Source organism: Polypterus senegalus, chromosome 16 (assembly GCF_016835505.1).
Source record: "Polypterus senegalus isolate Bchr_013 chromosome 16, ASM1683550v1, whole genome shotgun sequence".
Taxonomy (NCBI): domain Eukaryota; kingdom Metazoa; phylum Chordata; class Cladistia; order Polypteriformes; family Polypteridae; genus Polypterus; species Polypterus senegalus.
This window is the reverse complement of record NC_053169.1, coordinates 4,242,926-4,265,482: the sequence shown is the minus strand read 5'-3', so window position 1 is coordinate 4,265,482 and position 22,557 is coordinate 4,242,926. Positions and strand designations below refer to the sequence as shown.

The following is a 22,557-nucleotide window of genomic DNA, read 5'->3' as shown; positions in this document are numbered from 1 at the left end:
GGGAGTACTGGAGTTAAACATTAAACGACAAATAGACATGCTCAGATAACCAGGAAGGCAATGTGGCAATGTAACCCTGGGGTGAGAGTAGGGAGCAGGGTGGGGAGACCCCTGGAGTGGTGGAGATATGAGAGGAGAGGAATGAAGGCCAGTAGGACCACCAGGACAGAATACATGAGAGGGAGGTCAGTGGCATGGTGAGGATGAGGGGAGGTGGAGGAGTTTAAATACTTGGGATCAACAGTGCAGAGTAACGGGGATTGTGGAAGAGAAGTGAAGAAGAGAGTGCAGGCAGGATGGAGAAGAGTGTCAGGGGTGACTGGTGACAGACGGGTCTCAGCAAGAGTGACCGGGACGGTAGTGAGACCAGCTACGTCATACGGGCTGGAGACGGTGGCACTGAGTTAAAGATGTTAAGGTTTGCATTGGGTGTGACGAGGATGGACAGACAGATTAGAAATGAGGACATTAGAGGGTCAGCTCAGAGTCAGAGAGGCGAGATGGGGTTGGTCTGGACATGTGCGGAGGAGTGATGCTGGGTATACTGGGAGAAGGGTGCTAAGGATAGAGCTGCCAGGTAAGATTAGAAGAGAAAGGCCTAAGAGAAGGTTTATGGATGTGGTGAGAGAGGACATGCAGGTGATGATGGGGGTGACAGAGCAGGATACAGAGGACAGGAAGAGATGGAAGAAGATGATCCACTGTGGTGACCCCTAACAGGAGCAGCCGAAAGAAGAAGAAGAAGAAGAAGAAAAAGAAGGATATGCAGGCAATGCAAACAGTCGCTACAAGTGAATCTGATTGGAGCCCACTGACTGTCACACTGGTGGTCTGGCCATGAGGGGCTCAAACTCAGGCTCTGAGTGGCCAGTGTGCTCTCTTTGCAGCAGTTTGTCGTTTATTTCCGTGACTTATTTCTACTCTCGTTTTGCTACAACAATGAGGGCAGGACGACAGTGAGACTCTGACTCCCTTTATTGTTCTTGGTTCCTTTCATAATACGTGTGCTTGCTGTGTTGTGACTTTCTTACCTGAACTTTGCTTCATAGACCCTTTGCTCTCCTCATATACTGCAGGGCACCTTCCAGCTCCATCCACTTATTCACGTGTTACTTTTCTTCTTTTCTTTTAAGTGATTCCTCTCAAAACCGAACTGTCCTATGAGATTTTTGAACGAGGACAAGTTCGCTTCTGGCTGCAGGCTGAGAAGTTGTCTTCTGCCGCTAATTATCGTTTCATTATCAATGACTTGGAGGTGTCGAACAGTGAGGTGAGTTCTTTCTGCTACTTCAGGGCATCCCTGGCCATCTTCTGGCTTCCCGTCTGTGGCACCGTTGGGCCAGTCAGTCGACCGGCTGTTAGACGTGTGCAGTGTCAGCCAGGGATCGCGGTGACGTTCGTATTCTCAATTTGTAGCTTTATGTGGAAGCAAAACAACAAAAACGAACACAAAATAATCAAACAAATGGAAAAAAGTCAGAATTAACATAAGCCCCCCTAATGCTGTTCAAAAGAAACAGAACTTGGGTGCTGTACCGTGTTAGCCATTATGAATGTAGAGAAAAGCCAAGCAAAGTGACCCCTTTTATTGGCTAACTAAAAAGATTACAATATGCCAGCTTTCGAGGCAACTCAGGCGCCTTCTTCAGGCGAGACGTAAGACAGAAACTGAAGTTTCCTGTGTTTATAGCCACACACTAGGACAAGAAACAACAATGGGAAATCTTTAAATGAAAAATCTTAAATGTAAAAAATTAATTGGTGTGGATAGAAACACAGAACACTTCAGTTTCTGTCTTACGTCTCGCCTGAAGAAAGGGCCTGAGTTGCCTCGAAAGCTGGCATATTGTAATCTTTTTAGTTAGCAAAGAAACGGAACGAATAACTTCATGAGGTAGAGGTACAGAATAAACGAGAAAAGTCTGTCAGATAGATAGCTGACATATTAATTCAATTTAAAAGTCCGTCAGTCATTGTCCAACCCGCTATATCCTAACACAGGGTCATGGGGGTCTGCTGCAGCCAACTCAGGGCACAAGGCAGGAACAAATCCCTGGGCATGGCGCCAGCCCACTGCAGGGCACACACACCCACACAATTTTAGGATCGCCAATCCACCTGACCTGCATGTCTTCGGACTGTGGAAGGAAACCAACGCAGACACGGGGAGAACATGGACACTGCGTGCAGGAGCCGAGATCCAGTGAGCACTCAGCCAGAAGTGAATGAAGCGACGAGGCATAAAGAAGAGCGGCTGGTGTTTCTGATGCCTCGTGTTTTATGTACCGCAGTAGAATGGACAAAAGAACGATAAGGGGGCTGAGATCATAGCTGAACTCGCCGTACTTGTAAAGGCTTTGCATGGCCACCGTCTCCTCCATCAGGCAGCACGCTATTGGCTGATTGGAAAGCGAAACTGCCACTTGTCACACCCTGGGACTGTGTATGGAGATTTACTTGATTGAGATTGACTTTTAGACAAATCCCTTTTTCCTTATTTTACTCCCTTTATTAATACATTCTTATTTAATAAAGATTTGTTGCCCCCCCTTAGTTTTATGGTTTCTCTCCCAGTTTGAGACATTTGTAATATTTGGGACTTTAAAAGCAAGCTCTCCATTACTAGGCCTGAGCAGGCCAGAGCCTGCAGATACAAGTTTGGGGTCTCGCTACCAAGAGGTGAGTCTCTTCTGGGCTGGCCAGTGGAAGTCCTGGCCTGGTTTTGCGCCCTCATACACTTTTTTCCATGTCTGTAACTGCAGATCACAGAAAATCTGCTCTGATTGAGTTCAGCGCAGAACTGAAATCCACAAATAGGATCCCGGTATACAGTAAGTAGCTAGTGAGTGTAAATGTTACAAGATGGCGCAGAGAGCCTTGTTTACTGCCTCCTTCACTGACTTGCAGTGGGTCAAGGAGAGAACGGGTGACAGGCTAGAGCGGTCAATCGTCGTTACTGCACCACCAGGTCCGCACCACCGCCCTGCCGTGTTTTATGTCAGGCTCTGCCATATCTCAGGCGAAGAGATCAGCAAATTAGTCATCAAGTCTGACATCCCCGCCAACCACAATTCAAGTAACGTGGCTCCGGCTTTACACGCATTATGCAGGTGAACACAAACACGCGAACACAGCTTTAGGGAGCGCAATTTTCAGCCCCCAAAGCGAGTCTTTCACACCTCCAAAAAACATTTTTAGTAAGTTTCACATGTCACCATCGCAAAACTCTTCCTGCAAAACTAATTTTACGTTTGGTTTCACAGAACTTTGTGTAAATGGAAACTGGCCAGTTTTGCTCATCACTGATTGTGTGAGCGCACTTGATCTTGTCCAGACTTCTGTTCATGATGTATGATGTAGCTTTGGCAAAACATAAAATTAAAAATGAAAGGTGCAATTGTGTAATTTTGAAAACAGGTGATACTGTGTGTATCCGCAGAGTCATAAGATTAAATGCGACCACTCCACTGGCATTATCGAGATGGTTATGGACAAGTTCACGGCTCACAGCGAGGGCACCTACACAGTTCAGATCCAAGATGGCAAAGCCAAGAACCAGTCATCTCTGGTTCTGATCGGAGACGGTAAGACTGCAGGCCTGCATGGGGACTTTAGGGCCGCGTGTAGGACTCTGTCCTGATGTGAGCTTCATTTCTGTCTTTTTTTTCAGTTTTCAAAGCAGCCTTGGAGGAAGCGGAATTCCAAAGGAGGGAATATCTCCGGAAACAAGGTATTCCATTTTCCTCAAAGTCCTTATTTTGTATTTTGGATGCCCACAAGTGGGTCAAGACAATAAAGGGATGGACACAGCGACCAATGGGCAATCTGTAGGGTGCACTGTGTGGGTGGAGCCCCAGGAGGCGGAGCCACTCTGACATCACTGCTGCGGTCTCCTCCTTCTGCCTTTATAAGGCTCAGCAGTGGAGCGGGCATATGGAGTTTTGCTCTTCTTGGTATTCCACTTTATTGGATTTGTCTTACGGTGGTGCATTGGGATTTGTTGGCCTGTAAGGAGAATCCTTTTTTTTGCCCTGTTTTCTTATCTTACTCATTTTGTTAAGAAAGCCGTACAGTTGTGTCGTCTGCGTGTTCAGTCTGTGTTATCGTTGCTCCTCTTTTTTCACCTCAAACTTGTCAACCCGAGGTGTCGCCGTTTCACTTTAGCCAGTTTGTAGCCCGGGTGGTCTCAGGCTCTCACTTTATTTAACATTTCCAGCCTCCTGACTGTCAGGAGCCCCTCGTCCAAATCATGTTTTTCGTATCTAAGTCACCAGTGAAGGCTGCCAAACAAGAATCCTTCTTGGAAGGGACACCCATGTGTCACAGGGCACGTGTACATAACCTGGCAGAACGCAGAAGACGTGAACTGAACGTGCAGACCCACCTCGCCTGCTCCATTTCATGTTATCCTTTGTTTTGTTTTTATTCCTTTTTAGGACCTCATTTCTTGGAATACATCTTCTGGCACGTGGAAGAAGACTGCACAGTCATGCTGGTTTGCAAGGTACGAAAGGCCCACAGGTGCCACCACTCTGAAATGTCCAGTACGCCTACACCTGAAGTGTCCTTTTTTATTTTATTTGTTCTCTGCTTTCAGGTGGCAAACGTTAAGAAAGAGTCGATGTTTCACTGGTATAAGGACAATGTGCAAATCATACCCGAGGAGCCTGTGAACTTACAGAACGGAACCTGCAAGTTGCCCATTTGCCAGGTAAGCCGCTTCATCATCCACTTCGTGAACAAGCTGTCCTCTCTAATCAGAGCCATTGGGAGCAACGAAAGAAATCAGACCCAGCCATGTTGGGCGCCTACACAGACACGGGGCTCAAACAAGAGTGGCTGATCAACTTAGCATCCGGTCTTTCAATGAAGGGAGGAAATCACACCTACAACCCGTATCACTACAGTTCCCAGCATGCCCTGCGGGTGTCCGTATGGCTACCATAGCCCAGGAATGCTGCCCTCTAGTGTGTTGGGCAAGCAAATAGGCCAAGCAGGTTGCCTCCCCTGCCCTTCTGTCAAAGTGTCAATCCCCTCCAGGATGCCAACATATACACTGCGGTGTTGGCACCTTGTGCCAGTCAGTCTCCTGGCTGTGACTGGGACTGCCTTGTCTTTCCTCTTGGCCTCTGGGCAAAATAAGAAACCTTGAACCAGCCCATGCTTGCCATCTGCTAAATAAATGTATTAATAACAAACAAACAAATAAATAAATAAATGAATAAATGCACAAATAGCAAAATGAACTCAGACTGTGACCATTTAGTCTGGGACGCATTGAGAAAAGATCCCAAAAGGTGGAATAAACCTGTGGCTTAATGTGCTCCAAGAGAGCGCCTCCTGGAGGGGATGGTGGGCACTTTTCAGGATGCCATCCAAGTTTGCCACCTTTCTGTTTTCCACAACCGCTTCCAATTTGTCCAGAGTCAGTCCTGTGATGGAGCCGGTGTTCCTGGTGAGTTTGTTCAGGCAGTTTGAGATGTTTGAACTGATGGTGCTTCTCCAGGAGACAACTGGCTATCATGGATTTGTCAAACATCTCCAGCAACTCATTGCGCGCATCAATAGACCCGAGTCTCCTCAGGAAGCCCTTCTTGTCCACCGCCGCCGTATTGTCAGACCAGTTCAGTCTGTACGTCCTCCCCCTGAATGGTCTCTGAGGCTCTTTAGCACGTCAGAAGACCACCACCTTGTCCTCCTCAAGTCTTCTGTAGTCTGATTGCACACGGCTTCTCATCGCGGTGACTGATGGAGTGTGTAGGCTCTACAAGAGAACGCTGCCTCCTGCAGGGCTGGTCTGGACCAGGAGACCCTTGTCAGGATGAAGCAGGTTTAGAAAATAAAAGAACTCCTTCAGTGCTCATTGTTTCATGATCTTTCATTTCAGTTTTCAAAGAAGGATCAGGGAATTTACAAAGCAACTATTGCTGATGACCGAGGGCAGGACATATCCATCTTTGATGTCTCTGGTGCAGGTAAGATTGCTTGATTGATATTTGACATTAGCTGAGATTTACAACACAGTCTGCTGGCCGCTGACGTGAGGACCTCACAGCATTGAATGAGTGGGTCGGCGAGCTAACTGACGTGGATGGAGTGAACGACCCAGCAAACCCCACCATTTTCAAGGCCATGTTCAGTGAGCGCCTTGATTGGCTGTGTTTGTGTGTTGGTAACGACCCCACTAGGTGACGTCATCGGTGGTATGGAATGAAAGGGCCGTCCTCGCATCCCATCGCTACTCAGGCGTTGCTTGCGTTTTCTTTGCTTTTCAGATTCTCTGCTGGAAGAACTCTAGATGACATTTTGCTGAGTTTGAATTTTTCCTTTTTACTTTGTGAAGAATTGGAATCCTCTAAAAATTCAATTTCGAGATTTTGATGAATCTCAACGTTTTAGACCCCCTGAGTCCGAAAATACCATTTTTAGAATTAGGTCTGTGTGTGTGTAAACGCGATAACCTGAGGACGTTTTCACTTTGGTCAACCAAATTTTGCATACAAGCATTCGGTACAAAACGTAGATTTCTAGCAGCTTTTGAGCTATTTCCGGTAACCTGAAGTGCTGCTTTACCTGAACACATTCTCGATTTTTTGCATTCATGCAGCTGCAGAGTTCGATTTATTTAACTTTACTTTTATAGTAAGTGTTCAGTATATTATTAACTAGCCGCCTCCCGCACTTCCGCCCGCGTAGAAGTGAAACAGGACAGTGAGGAGGCCCCGCCCAGCTCTCCACGCCTGACGTCACGCTTCCGCCTTCCCTTCGTCCGCCTTCCCTTTGTCTCGGATTCGCGCGGATTTGCAAGTGAACTCTGATTCTTAGCGCGATGAGAGAAATCGCAAAATCAACCGGAATGTTCAAGTAACTTCTAAAATAAAAACCCATTTAAATCCGTAAAGTAATCCTCTCGTGCGCCAGCTAAGTGGATGTAAGGTACACGCCCCCAGGATGGTGCGTGAGTAAGCAGGGCCACGCCCCCTCCCGCCCCTCGGCGGGCGTGTCTCTCGGATGAGCGGAAATAAATCGGTACCGCAAGCGACTCTGATACTCTGAAAATCAACGGGAATGTTCAAGTAAATTATAGAGAAAAAACCCGAAGGCAACCCGTTAAGAAGTTCTCTCGTGAAAAGCAGACAGACAGACGTTGGATTTTAGATATGTAGAGAGAGAATTGCTTTGATTTTTGTGTATAGTTCTATAATGTACATAATATAAAAATATAATCATAATCATGCGGTTTACTCCTCAAATATCCATCCCCATATCTGCGTCTATGAGGAAGTCGATGGGAGAGCATTCCCGATTTTTTAAATGTTTTTGCTCCTCCCAGTTTCGACCTTTGCTTTCCCTTTGACTCCAACTCCGTTACTTTGACTGTCAGTTCACTTTCTGTTTTCAGTTTGACAAAAGGAAGGCTCGATTTGTGCTTTAGACATTTGTCTGGCATGTTGTCTCCGTTCCTCCCACAGTCCAAAGACATGCAGGTCAGGTGTATTGGTGGTCTTAAATTGTCCCTGGTGTGTGCTTGGTGTGGGTGTGTGCCCTGCGGTGGGTTGGCGCTCTGCCCGGGGTTTGTTTCCTGCCTTGCGCCCTGTGTTGGCTGGGATTTGCTCCAGCAGACCTGTAGTTAGGATATAGCGGGTTGTGAATGGATGTTATCTCCGCTGCGTCCCATCATGTCATAACGGTCTGTCTCCATATCCATTAGGTGGTTGAATCCTAAAAGTATTCTTGATGTCCGGGAGGGTAGCGTTGTGATGTCCTCACAGGCCTCTAAATAAATCAAAACAAATTAACAGACATCTGAATTGCGTTAAGTTATGCAATGACACACTTCATGAGACAGACGCGCACGATAAACAAGAAGAGTTGTGTTACATACTTCAAATATGTTTCAATGGCAACCACTTTATAGCCTGCTCTGTCCTGAACAGGGTCTGCTGGAGCCTAACCCAGCTGGCACAGGGCACAATCCCCGGACAGGGCGCCAGTCCATCGCAGGGTGAGCACACACACACACACTCACACACACACTCACTGGGGCCAATGCACATAATGTGCACGTCTTGGGACAGTGGGAGGAAACCCACCCAGACACGGGGAGAACATGCAAACCCCATTTAGGGAGGACCCCCTGGTCTCCTTACTGTGAAGCAGCAGTGCCACCACTGAGCCACCATTCTTTAAATGGTTCAGGTCAGTTGTATTAGAATTTTGTCATTTGTCACAGTCTGATGGAGGTCCACAGGGGGCAAGGTCCCTAGTAAAGAATTAAAAATCGCATCATATTTGGAGTCTGTGACCTTTAAAGCAATACCCCACATGCCTGTGTTTGAAATGTGTCATTTATAATTTTCTGGGAGTGACTTTTAGAGGGCTACGACCACCAGAAAGGAATTAAATATCAAACATACGATCATATTCATGATCAGCAGCCTGAAGACAACATACAAACGACACTCCACATGCCAATATTACTGGCCCATTCGGAGGTGACCCCCTGGGGTGGGTTGATGTGGCCTGCACAACTTGAAGTCCTTCTGCTCGTTTTTGCTGAAGACACCGACTGCTTTACTTTTTATCCTAAGGGTGTTATTTCCTGCTCAAAATGCGTTGGCCTAAAAACGAGGGAATTTTGGGTCTAGATGGACAAAAACAAAGAGGGAGCCCCAAACAGCTCGACGTGTTGCGTAGCTGGAGGTCAAGACGAGTCGAGCGGTATGTCGTTTCTCTTACTGGTGAATCAGCAGGAGCTGGAAACAAACCTGACGTGACGTCCAAGCGTTCAGAAGGAATTCTTCAGAGCGCACGCCATTAGTAACTTACACTGAAGGTCCGCTAGATGGCGGTGTGATTCACGAATGGGTCTGCGGTTTGACAGCTGAAGGCGCAAAGCCGACCAATAAAAGACCAGCAAGACGTCTCAAGTAAAGCGCTATATGGGCGTCATAATATGAATATTTAAGTATTGCTGTACATAGCACTGAGGCATACATTCATCTAACAGAAATGCTAAACTTTACAACTCAAGGAACGTCATTTTTAATCGTATAACAAATGGGTAATATAAGATAAATACAAATGAAATCACTTGTTGTCATTACACGCACACATCCCGACTGATTCTGTGCAGTTATTAGAAAGTATGACAACTCTACATGGAAATAAAGTGGTAGACGCGTATCACTCTCCACCAGCTAACATCATAAATACCCTCATGCATGCCTGGACCCACCGCCTCTCTAACAATAAATTAAAGAAAGAGCATCAGGAGGAATTCACACATCTCCAAAAATTCAAATAACCAGAAACTGAAGTTAAACAATCACAATTCAAAGGGTTAAATTCAGGAAAATTACAAACAAATATGCAAATTAGCCCAAAGAATCCTAAACAACTCAAAAAGCCAAAGTCTAAACTGCAGACATTTTAAACCTGAAACCAGAGATACCAAAACCCAGAAAGGAGAAACCAAAGAAGAAGCCGGAAGTGGGGAATCACAAAGAGAGCCAAAGATCACATAATTAGAACTCCATCCATCCATCTATTATCCAACCCGCTGTATCCTAACTGCAGGGTCATGGGGGTCTACTGGAGCCAATCCCAGCCAACACAGGGTGCCAGCCCACCACAGGGCACACACACACCTGGCACACACCAAGGACAATTTAGGATCACCAATCCACCTCACCTGCATGTCTGTGGACTGTGGAAGGAAACCCACGCAGACACGGGGAGGACATGCAAACCCAGGAAGTGAACCCAGACGGGTGTCCTAACTGTGAGGCGGCAGCGCTACCCACTGCGCCACCGTGCCGTCCCATATAACTGCTTAATTCAATGAATTCCTTTAAGGGTGCCCCACAATTGTATTTTTCATCCCATATGACCAACAAAATCTTAATACTAGAATAAAATATTTGTTTACTTTTTAGTGCATTTTTGAATAAAATTGTGTCAATTGAGAATCTTTTTTTAGTATATTTTTAGCCAGCCTAATGCCACGCAGTCCTTAGCACTTTAGAAAACCTTGAACCTCTGATCTTGAAGTGAAACAAGTGTAACAGTCCTTCACATTTATTTCTCATTTCAGAAAATCCTAGCCTCAGACGTGTGAAGTACTTTAAATGTGTGTTTGTCTGCCGGAGAATCGAACCTTTAATTATTCTTTGAAAAGCCCAACACAGCTAAATCAGTGAAACGAGTATATCGCCAAATTTCTATATAAATGATGAAAGAATTGGTAAAATTTAAAAAAATTAGTTTTTGTGCATTAGTCTCGAACCTTTGACTGTTTGATTGGATGTCCAACACTCTAACCGCGTGGCCAGTGCTGCTTAACGGTCAGATTGAAGTAATTAGACAAAACTTCAATATCATTTAATCAAATTATTTCTCTCTATTATAAAAGGAAATCCTGAGATGCGACTTTTTCAGAGATAATTTCAAGTCCCGCGAGACGAGACTTTGGCCATGAGATTTCTTCAAGTCCCGCCCCCACGGCCCTCTCACGTCTCATTGGTGTGACTGTTTTTGACAGACACACTTCCTGCTCTCTCAGCTCTTATACATTTTTATGTTTTCCTCCCTTTAAGTTCCCAATTAAGGAAGACGTGTTATGCCCAAATCTTATTGAAGAATTTCATCCAGAAGGGTTATCAACAGGAGAAATGAGGACACACGCAATCCTAGCACCGAGAAACGATGAAGTCAAACAAATTAACAGGAAAACTGTTGATTGGTTACACGTCAGATTGGTTAAATGTGTATCAATAGACTCTGCTGAAACAGTTGGTGGTGATGATGAAAACATCAACTTACAATATCATGAAGATTATCTACAAACGCTAACAGCGGCTGGTCTGCCATCGGCCAAATTACTGTTGACAGAAAGACGTATCCAAGAAAGGTAATGAAGTCCATCTTCAGGGGATAACATGAGACACCAACGGAGATCTTGATATGCCCTTCGTATTAAGCCATTAACAGTTTGCTGTTAGAATAGCTTTTGTAAAGACAATTAACTCTTTAAATGGTCCTAGTTTTTAAATTCATTTGTCTACATTGGTCTTAAACCTTCAACCTTTTGATCAAAACTCCAACATGCTAACCACTTGACCAACACTGCAAATTTTTCATAAATATGTCAGTCAGTCATTTTCCAACCCGCTATATCCTAACTACAGGGTCACTGGGGTCTGCTGGAGCCAATCCCAGCCAACACAGGGCGCAAGGCAGGAAACAAACCCCGGGCAGGGCGCCAGCTCACCACAGGGCACACCCACACAGCAAGCACACACTAGGGACAAGTTAGGATCACCAATGCACTTAACCTGCATGTCTTTGGACTAAACCCACACAGACACGGGAAGGACATGCAAACTCCACGCAGGGTGGACCCGGGAAGTGAACCCAGACAGGTCTCCTTACTGAGAAAATTGAATTTAATTTAATCTAATCTAAAAATATAATTACTCCCAGCAGCGCTACCTACTGTGCCACCGTGCTGCCCTCATATATATGTGTGTCGGCTAAAAGCGCTATATCCTAATCATTAAAAGCATAGTATAAGGAAATGAGAAATTTGAATTTGACATAATTAATGTACAAATCCTGGGTAAAAATTGATGAAATATCGCATTGTCACCAGAGATCAACATGCATGTGTAGTCTGAAGGGAATCAGATCAGAAAAAGAGGGTAAAAAATGGATTGCAAAATTTGACCCAGACAAATAGAGAAGGCAAGTTGAATAAAATCGTATAATAATAATAATAATAATAATAATAAAAACCAGGAATTTCAAATCCTTCAGCAAAGCACTGGAGGGGCAGCTGCAGCACCCATACGTCCCACCATAAAACAGAAAAGGAAAAAGACAACAACTACCAGAAACGGATCATAACATACAAACTCAGTGAAGGCCAATTACCTCATGAAAGAAGATACCTGAACAAGTCGACCTGACGATATTGAAAAGAACAATTCACAAAAGAGAGAACAGAGCTCAGAACTTGCAAAATATTTCACATAATTCAGAGACCGAGCTACGACAACACTGAGCATCCGCGGCTCACAGGGTCACTCAGCAGCCGCGCATTTCATTTCACTGCGAGTTTTGTGAAAGTGATGCTAAAATTCCTTTTGCAAGTGATTTCATAATCACGTCTTTCCAGACTCACTAAAAAGAGATTAGAAAACCAAGGTATTTGCTCCGTTGTTCACGCTTGTGCGTTTTTGTTGTTGTACCTTACACAACAAGAGCAGTGGGAGTGAACGGCTGTAAGCAGGAGATGAAACGTCTAAAACGTGGCTGAGATTGAGTCACCTAAAGTCCACCCTGTCGTTTACCAAACCCAAAGCCGTAGTCGTTAACCGTGAAGATCAGTAGAACCAGTAAGCACTCACTCGCGAGAAGGCTTTCATTGTTTGCCCTCAAACGTGTTTGAAAATGGCGTCACATTGGCCCATTTGCTAATAATCATTCTGTCCCCTCCTAGTTCAGATGGTGCATTTCTCACCGTCATTGGGCGTTTTCAGGTCTGCAGACACTGGTCAACAAGCATTTTGCTACTGGGATTCCTTCCCCTGTTCTGTAACAAATTTCACTTGCTGACTGCAAATCTGAAAACCGTTTCATCCCGCAGCTCGTCCCATTTTGTAGTTATGACGTTCCAGGGTGACTGGATGGTAAAGAAGGAGAACCATTTTGATAAATGCCGGTAATTCTACTAGGGATGCCACACGCTACTAACAGCTGGGAGTTCTTTACCTTGTCATTATTAATTTTATCTAAAAAGTATTCATTTTTAATTAGCGGAAAAAAATATTTGTTAATGATTACCAAGTCTTATATGACTCTTAAGCAGAATGACACAAGTCAGACTTGACGGTGCAGCAGGTAGTCGGTTTTACTGTTTCACTTCTTATCCAAGCCAATGGATACCAAACAGAAACTTGTGTTTGCCCAGATAATTTAAAATTCCTGTTAATTCGTTCAGTTCTTTCACCCTTCGCTTGTCTTATTGTGTGTTTTGACATTAGTCATGGTGTGCTTGACTTCTCTGCTCTCATTGGGTTTGACTGCATCTCGTCTCTTCTTCTGGTTACTATTGCCAGTCATTTTGTTAGTTTGCTACCTTAACAGATGGATCTGCAATGCCGGGTCATAAAGTGTTGCACTGCGTGACTTCTGGGATTGCATCCCCCTAACAACTGGCCATGGGAATCCAGAAATGGTGACACCCACTGCAACAAAAAAAGGGTGGAAAGATGCAAATATTTTCAGCTACCAAAAAAACTCAATCCTACAAACAAATAAACACAAGAATTGGACTCAGTGACTTGAACAACCGACAGTAGGAAGAATCTTAGTGAAAAGAGCTCAGAAAAAATCGCCACCAAATTTTACAACACCCAGAATTCATAGTTTTTCAGTAGTTGCAGTATAAGGTGATCTGTGCTTTTATCAAATGTAACACATTTTCCGCCCCAAAGCAAACTCTTATGCACTTTACTGTTTTTCTCTGAAGTAACTCAGCACTTCCTGTTACCCTGCACCCGCCCTTTCCTGTTTCTTGTGGACGAGGCTGACGATTTGCCAGCTCTGTGACTGTGAATATCACTTCTGTCTCTGATGCATCTTTAGGGTTGCAATCGCCAAGATGGTATCAGAGTGGACAAAGTGAGCACCAAACTACCAGAACAACCACAACGCACCTCTCACAAAATGTCTACACATGACAGAATCCCAGAGTGATGACGATCGCTGTTGTACTAGAGAACTTTATTGAAATAGTAAACCCTAACAGACAGATGCTACAGAATTAGCTCAGGAAATCACATCCAGACTGGGACTGAGCACCAGGAATTCCACTTTATGTATTTTATAAGACCGTGAACTCAATTCCACACCAATTGTTGGCTCGTCTTTACTCCTTGGCCTGTCCATGAGTGCACCTTCCATGTCTGGTGTTCATCGTCGTTTGTTCGTCTTTTACTACTGCCGCTTGTCTATGGGATAAGTGCAGGTAAGAATCTTATGAGACCTGAACTTTCCTCCATGGTCTGCTTGATTGGTTGAGAGTGTGATTTGGTGAGTGCCCAGTGAAGTGGTGGCACCCTCAGCATTGCCAGTTCTTGTCTTGAGTCTACTGCTGTGGGCAGATCCAAACAAGAAGGCCCAGTAACCAGAAACAGCCTGGATAATAGAAAGCTCTTGTGTATTTGTTTCTGCATGCTGGTTAAGTGTGACATGTAAGGGGACAAAAGCCACGTGTGCGGTGAGCCATCGTCATTCATTCTCACTCTGTGTTCTCCTGTTGTTTCAGTGTTTGAAGATATCATTAACGGCATCAGCAGGGTAGCTGGTAAGTCCTCCATTGTATCTTCTTCACTGCATATCACTGACTTCACTGTCCCAATGATGTAACCATAGGTAGTGCAGATGGGGGGTCCATGGGGCTGGGGGGCCCACCGTGAAGATATGGCTTTATCTTTAATGTGCCTGTGCACTTGACATCAAAATGAAAAGACTACTGATGTTCTCCTTCCCACAACTCCATAAAGCGTAACCACAACTGCTGACTTTTCATGTAGCTGATATGCTCAATGTGTTTCCTCAAGTTGTGGTCATTTTTTAAATTGAGTTTATTTCACCTAAGGGAGGACCTCCTGCTTTTCTTAGACGAGTGCCATTCAAATTCTAGTTACACCACTTCAGGGTCCAAACTGGTCACTTTAGACTGGACAGTGAGTGCCTCACAGAATGTCAAATAAATAAAGAAAACAGATGAATGTCTTCATATGAAGTAGATGTGGCCACTAAATGACACATAGAAAGAGGCCATCGAGCAGTTCATCTTCATGTTAGAGAGGATCTGAAGGAAATTGTAAAGAGGAGCCCTCGGGGCCTAAAAGAACCCGCAGATACCAACCTCAGAAATTCATCTTCCAGGTTCTACAGCCTCCGAGCTGAAGATCCAGTGCACTCCAGAAGGAATCCGGCTGCAGTGCAGCATGAAGTACTACACGGAGGAGATGCGCACCCTCTGGTATCACAAGTAGGTGACAATGACTACACTGGGTGTGACAGTGACTGGTACGAGGTGTGGATGTTCATGACCATGTAGTCCATCTCACCGTTTTATACCTCAGTTAACAAAGCAGACGCATTCCCGGACGTTATGAGAATGCATTACTGATGGCGCCCTCTCACGCTCACGGGTGGTATTGCCCTTGTTATCAGAGCCTTGTAGTTACACCCTTCCTGGGCATTTTGTAATTTGCATAACACTCATTTAATCTTTCGTTATTGTGTTCTGCTAAGATTGGAGATTTAACAATAACTTGAGTGGGATTCTTGCATTTTTCTTATCTCAGAGAGTCAGCTGGTGTGCCAACCCAGGGGTTTCATTGAATGCGTAGCCTCCTGAGCGTCGTGTTTACCTCCATAAAAAGGAGCCAAAACAGTTGATTTTTTTTTTCAACAAGAAAAAAATCTTAGAATATGTAAGAGAACCACGTGAATACCAAAACATCAACATAAGTCCAGTAGGAAAGGCCTGTCCTGGGTCCACTTTGGTGCACATCCTCCAGGTGACATGTATCGCTACGGTCACCAACGCACAGTCCGATGTCACAGATGGGACAGTAGAAGTGTATTTGCACACTATCATGTGAGTGCAGAATGTCAGTGACTGATTCACACAATGGACACCACCCATTGTGTTATTGTGGGCTTCCACAGCCCAAGTCTTAGTGACCTCCACATTCCTCCTGACACAACATCAACAGTGTGGCCGGTGCTTAGGGGCTGACATCTGTCTTGTCCTTTAACTTCATTGCAGTCATTTTGTGTTTTTGCCATGCTGAAGCTACACGCAGCCGAATTCACCAGGTGGTTCAGTCATATAGCGCCTTATTCACGTTTTACTATCTTTGTCAACGTCTGATGACTGTCATTGACACTGTCGTCACTATCGCTTGATTCAACTAATGCCTCAGCTTTAGTTTGTTTTAAACTGCTTTATGTTAATATGCCCTTGTGTGTTTTGGTTGATGGCTCCACCCCACTCATGAATATTGATGACTTACCATAGAGTAGCAATGATTCATGATTTATTTTGCAGTAGGACGTTATTTGAGCCATTAGATGGGACCAAGATACTGTCCCAAGCATTAGTTAGACTTAACCCAAGAGAAAATCGGGGTTAACCGTTTTTTACATAGAATTCCAAACTGGAGAGATGGTTGGGGTTTACATCAGGGAGGTTAAGCAGGGTTAAGATATGAACTTCATGAAAAGAGGGGCTTCAGGCCTATAACAGGCGTCAATGAGTGGACGCTTGGTGGCACTATTGCTCACTATTTCTCACCTTTTCCCCAACAGACAAACACACTGGACACAGGTTTAACGCAATTTCATTTCTCCTTTTTGTAATAGATTGTGCCTCCAAAGCACCCCAGCCACATTAATCACCAATAAACTCACAATAACTAAACACAATACTCTCCTCTACCTCCCAGAAAGCTGTCACACTCCCTCCCAACTCCGGCTCCCATCAGTCCTTTAATAATAATAATAATAATATAATTCTTTGAATTTATGTAGCTCTTTTCTCACTAATCAAAGTGCTCAGCAATTGCAGGTTAAGGGCCCATCAGAGCAGAGTCCCTTTTTGGCATTTACGGCATTCGAACCGGCAACCTTCTAATTGCCAGTACAGATCCGTAGCCTCAGAGCCACCACTCCGCCTTGAAATAGTCTTTGACCCGGAAGTGCTTCTGTCCTTCCGACCGCGTGACTGGCTGGCACTTCCTTGGTCTAATAAAGAACAGGGATTTTCTTCAGCCCGGAAGTACTTTGGAGCTTCTGTCCTCGTAACTACCTCGTACTTCTGGGCTCCAATGAGAGAATATGTCCTCAGGTCCTTTGACAGCTCCTCCTGGCGGCACCCACGGCACCCAGCGGGGCTGAGTGTCCGAACTCCATGTCCCATAGTGCCCTGCGGGAATCCAGGCTACCACTGCACTCCAGGGAAGCTGCCATCTAGTGTTTTGAGGGAAGCAGTGTTGGCAAGCAACTGCGTTCCCCTATCCTTCTAATTCCAGGGGCGTCCCGGCTGGTTTGAACTGCCGGTCGTCCATTACACATGTCTCTGTATAAATATTCACAGACATATTGTTCTGGCATTTTATAAAAAGTTAAGTACTAAGTTCTCTGCCCAGAGGTCTTAAACTGCAAGGTAGATCTTCAGTGTCCTTAGGCAACGATTCTCAGAGTATTCTGGACTAAGGACCACTTTGTCAAAGTCAAAGATACGGAGGACCACCTGTGGCGCACAGCCATTTATTACGGCAGAATTCCATGTTACGATTAACACATTTCTTTTTCTACATGCATTCATGTGAAAATACTGCAGCTGTGAAGTGAATTAGTCGGCCTGGACAGGGTTGTTTATTGGAAAGACCTCCTCCATTTAAGGGCCTGCTCTCTTCCTGCTGTTATGGTCTTTGGAAGGTGCCTTAAGAAAGACAAAGATAAAACTCGGCAAACACTGAACTCTGTCACATTGGCATTGCCCCTCGGACTCTTTCTGTGTTGCTTTCTAATTCATAGTGCTACTCTACAGTATCAGCTACCATGCTGGCTCCCTTTTGCTGGTTTTACCCAAAGGACTTCACCTGTCACCTGGTATCTTCTCTCAGGCCTGAGTGGCACACAGTGTCTACCAAGTGCTTGACTCTGCCCGCCTGCATTACAAGACTAACATTCAAACCTTGCTAGGCGCACATTTCAAAGTCTTCAAGGTGGAATCAAGGCATTGCTGATGCCAGGGGTTGGCTCCTGAGGTCTCCATCAAGTCCTGTGTGGTAAAGGGGTTAGGCTGGACAGGAGAGAGAGACTTTGAGCTGGAAGACACTTTGAAAGAAAAGCCTCAGTCACCACAGCCATACAGAATCAGAGTGAGAAGGAATTGTGTACAAGAAAAGGATGGTATCATCTGCAATACAGTCAGACAGATCCTCCATGGCCAGAGCAGGGCGACTTCAGGCTCATTTTTATTCAACTTCATCACCAAGAACATTCTTCTAACAGAAATGACTAAAGAACCCAAACTCAAGCCCAAGAACAACCTGACCAGTGGTCCGTGGAGCAGAATTTGAGAACAACTGCTGTAAGGTCACCACTCTCTCCGGCCTGTCAAAGACATACAGATAATAGGTGTAGATAACAGCCATGTGGCAAAAATGGAAACCTGCTCAGGCTCCTGGAGATGTCAGGCAGCACAGCAGGGCTCACCAGTGTGCACATGTCCTGCTGGGTATGGAGGGGACAAATGACCAAGAAATTCAGGTGACGTATCCTGCACATTTGTGCTCATCACTGAAATGTCCCCATCTGTTTGCTTACTTTAGGGAATCAAAGATTTCCTCCTCTGAGAAGATGAGAGTTGGCGGCACAACAGAGATGGTCTGGTTACAGATCTGTGAGCCAACAGACCGAGAAAAAGGAAAATACACCATCGAAATCCTGGATGGCAAGCAGTCATACAAGCGGACGATTGATCTGTCTGGACAAGGTAACCTCTCACCGTCTTCATCACAGCAGTGCCACACTCAATAGATAGATAGATAGATAGATGTGAAAGGCACTATATAATAGATAGATAGATAGATAGATATGAAAGGCGCTATATGATAGATAGATAGATATGAAAGGCACTATATAATAGATAGATAGATAGGCACTATATGATAGATAGATAGATAGATAGAAAAAAAAAACTTTATATGTTACCAGGGGAAATTTTTGCTTTTTGCAGAAGATACAAAAAAAAAAAAAAACATAAACCAGAGCAGATGCACGTGAACTTTATGAATTTTCCCTTTCTTGCCCGGTGACATGTTGAATTTCTTTATGCCTTTCAGCCTATGCTGACGCCTACGCAGAGTTCCAGAGACTGAAGTGAGTGTCATGTGTTATACTTTCCTTACTTTTCTTCAGAGTACTTATGCAAATGAGTTTATTAATAATCTTATTGGTAGTAGTGGTATTCATTGTGCTACTATTGTTGTTACTACTTTATTCTCATTCCTACTGTCCTCGTCATTCCTATTATTATGTATTAACTTTGCCGTTATAAGCTTTTCATCAAGAATTCTGTTAATCAAAGTGATTTAATCAGCTTTATCTTATCTGAATTTGTGTTTTTATTTTATGCTTTATTATTTTCAGGCAGGCTGCATTCGCTGAAAAGAGTAAGTAGATTCCCTGTGATTTTCTTCTATTGATTTGTGTCTGGTGGTCCCTAACGCTCACCTGACCCTGACGCCCCACTCCCACATGGTGACCTGCCATCTCCAGACGTGTACGGTCGCCGTGTGTTTTTCCACATACACATGTGATGCCAGGCCATTGTATGTTTCTGTCCTGCTGACTGGCTTGAAGGGCGTTATGATTATTTCACATTTAATCATTTTTGCATTTTCAAGGGGTTTGAATATCATAGATCATTTCTGTGTTATTATTTTGTTCCCATGAAGTTTTCAAAGTTTTGGTGTTTTTTTTTTTTGTTACCTAATGGCATTTTGTTTTACTGATATTTTGGTCGATGCTGCCTTGGAAGTCCAGTGTTGACACCTTACTCCACCTGTAAATGACACTCTATTTAAATATTATTTATCTCATGTACTTTGTAGTGGTGGCCGAGAAAAAATTTGAATCATATTTTCATGGAGGACGTTGTAATCCCCACAATGCTATGCGATTGAAGTTGACCAATGAATGATGGGGAGTTGCAGGTCTTTGATTCAAACAAAAAATGTCCACTTTTTCAACGCCAGGTGACTCAGCTAATAACTTTTAAGACCACTGCCCTTGGGCAGCACGTCTGGCATGCCAGCGTTTCAAAGCCCCTCACCTACTGCACCTTTCAGGCCAATTATGGTGGCGCCTGACTCCAACCTTTTCCTTTGGCTTCCACTCTTGAGTGATCTGAGTCGCTCATTCCTTCGCTGTATTCTACAAGTCTTTATGGATTTATGCAAAGTTGCTTTATTTAAAAGTGCTTGCTTAATAAATTCTAAATAAGTTCCATCCATCTTTCTAACCAGCAAGCACTGGGCCTAAGGCAGGGACAACACCTGCTCAGGGTGCGAGACCATCACTGGACATGCACACACAGACCAGTTTAGCATCCATCGCCAATCCACTCCACTCGACCAGCATGCCTTTGGACTGTGGGGGGAGACTGGAGCACTCAAATCAAACCCATGCAGACACGGGGAGAACATGCAAACTCCTCACAGAGACCACCTGGGGCACAAACCCTGGTCTCCTTATTTAGAGGCAGCAGGACCACCACTGGCTCACTGTACCACCATCATAGTAATGCCTTCCTGTTGGTGGGCCCAGTAGGCAGCAATAGAAACAGATTGATGCTGTGCACTGGGTGCCATAATAACCGTCGTCTGTTCTATCATTCACAGATCGTGGTAAAGTCATTGGCGGCCTGCCTGATGTGGTCACAATTATGGAAAACAAGGTAAGACTTTTAAATATTGTCAGAGTGGAAATATCTGCAACGTCTACTGGTTTAAATTAGAAATGTTACAATGATTTAGACAAAAAGGAGCCATTCAGCCCAACGAAGCTCGCCAGTCCTGTCCACTTAATTCATTTAAGAAACATCAAGTCGAGTTTTGAAGGTCCCTAAAGTCCTCCTGTCCACCACAATACTCGGTCACTTATTCCGTGTGTCTGTGGTTCTCATCCTAATATTCGCCCTTCACAAGTTTCCAACTGTGTCCCCGTGTTCTTGATGAACTCTTTTTAAAGTCACCGTCTCGATCCACTGCACTAATACCCTTCATCATTTTAAACACTTCAGTCAGGTCTCCTCTTTGTCTCCTGTAAAGGCTCAGCTCATAACTCATCCCCTGTAGCCCTGATATCAGCCTAGTCGCTCTTCTCTGGACCTTCTCTTGTGCTGTGATGTCCTTTTTGTAGCCTGGGGACCCAAACTGCACCCAGGACTCCAGATGAGGCCTCACCAGTGTGTTATAAAGCCTGAGCAGACCCTCCTGTGACTTGTCAAGGCGCTATATAACCTGACATTCTTTTAGCCTTCTTCATGGCTTCTGAACACTGACTAGAATCAATAGCTTAGAGTCCATTATGACTCCTAAGTCCTTCTCATATTGTGACCTTTATATGTGTCCCCGTGTTCTTGATGAACTCTTTTTAAAGTCACCATCTCGATCCACTGCACTAATTCCCTTCATAATTTTATAAACTTCAGTCAGGTCTCCTCTTCATCTTCTTTTCCTTAAACTGTAAAGGCTCAGCTCTTTTAATCTTCCTCATAACTCATCCTCTGTAGTCGCTCTTCTCTGGTCCTTCTCTTGTGCTGTTATGTCCTTTTTGTAGCCTGGAGACCCAAACTGCACCCAGGACTCCAGATGAGGCCTCACCAGTGTGTTATAAAGGCTGAGCAGACCCTCCTGTGACTTGTCAAGGCGCTATATAACCTGACATTCTTTTAGCCTTCTTCAATGGCTGCTGAACACTGTCTGTCAGTCGATAGCTTAGAGTCCACTGCGACCCCTAAATCCCCCTCATAAGGTGGACTTTCAATTTTCAGACCTCCCATTGTGTATTCAAACCTCACATCTACATACCCAAATAATAAACCAGAAGCCACTTTTTGGGGTCTCCATTAAGCCCTGTAGAGCTGCTCAGCTTCCTGCCAATGCACATCTCCACCCACTGTCTTTGAAAACTGTGCACTGCCTCGGACCCTGGCCACACTTCACCACAGGGGTCCATGTTCTGTTGGCCATATTGTGTACCTTTCATTTTACATAATTTCATTCTTCTGGATTTTTCTGTGCTTACATCTCACCTGCCCAATAAAAGCTTTTCTTTATGGCAGCCAGGCTGGCAATGGTTTTGAGTCAGTAGGAGCCCCACGTTGTCCTAATCAGTGGGCATCTACTTTTCTTAACTTTGCCCATCTCAGATCGTTGCCCCCTTACTGCCATTCAACAGATGGATGAGTGCGTCCCATTTGATGGAAGGCTGGCCCTCCAAGTCTCAGCTTGTCTTCTCCTCCTTTCCCACTACAATGGCTTCTGGGGGGCACACTGGTGGCCCACTCTTAGTCTGACATTAACTACTAGTCTGGGCTCTTTTTTTCGTTTTCTAGTCTGTCGAGTGTTGTGTCGATGCTTTATTTTACTGTAAGTAAAAAATCTGATCACACAAGAACAACAGAAAAGAAACCAAATTAGAAAATGTCGGTGTGGAGTAACATTCAAGCCTGTCTAAAGGCCGAGTGAACCGATTTGAAAGTCGGGGGGATTTGTTGTGTTGTTTAGTTCCTTCAAAGAGTCACTTATCACATTTTTGGATATCTCATCTTTTTTGTGAAGGTGGCTCGACTATTCAATTGACAGCAATAATGGCGTGTAATGACACCGCCTATGGAAAGCATTCAGCCCCCTTGCCGTGCTCGGTCCTTATTGATATTCAACAACGAGTGAAAGCAAA

General features: G+C 44.6%; 1 protein-coding gene across 5 annotated transcripts in view; it reads left to right on the top strand.

Moving 5' to 3' along the window:
• The window catches only part of myom2b (myomesin 2b), a 99,979-nt gene that overhangs the window by 66,804 nt on the left and 10,618 nt on the right, over positions 1–22,557 (top strand). For all 5 annotated transcript variants that reach the window (XM_039738746.1, XM_039738749.1, XM_039738747.1 and 2 more), the window contains 12 exons: positions 1,134–1,270; positions 3,440–3,584; positions 3,671–3,730; positions 4,437–4,504; positions 4,598–4,711; positions 5,888–5,975; positions 14,333–14,371; positions 14,959–15,064; positions 18,423–18,586; positions 18,936–18,972; positions 19,243–19,265; positions 20,496–20,551. In XM_039738746.1, coding sequence (XP_039594680.1) covers positions 1,134–1,270; positions 3,440–3,584; positions 3,671–3,730; positions 4,437–4,504; positions 4,598–4,711; positions 5,888–5,975; positions 14,333–14,371; positions 14,959–15,064; positions 18,423–18,586; positions 18,936–18,972; positions 19,243–19,265; positions 20,496–20,551 — 1,037 coding nt within the window. The remainder of the gene's footprint in view (positions 1–1,133; positions 1,271–3,439; positions 3,585–3,670; positions 3,731–4,436; positions 4,505–4,597; positions 4,712–5,887; positions 5,976–14,332; positions 14,372–14,958; positions 15,065–18,422; positions 18,587–18,935; positions 18,973–19,242; positions 19,266–20,495; positions 20,552–22,557) is intronic.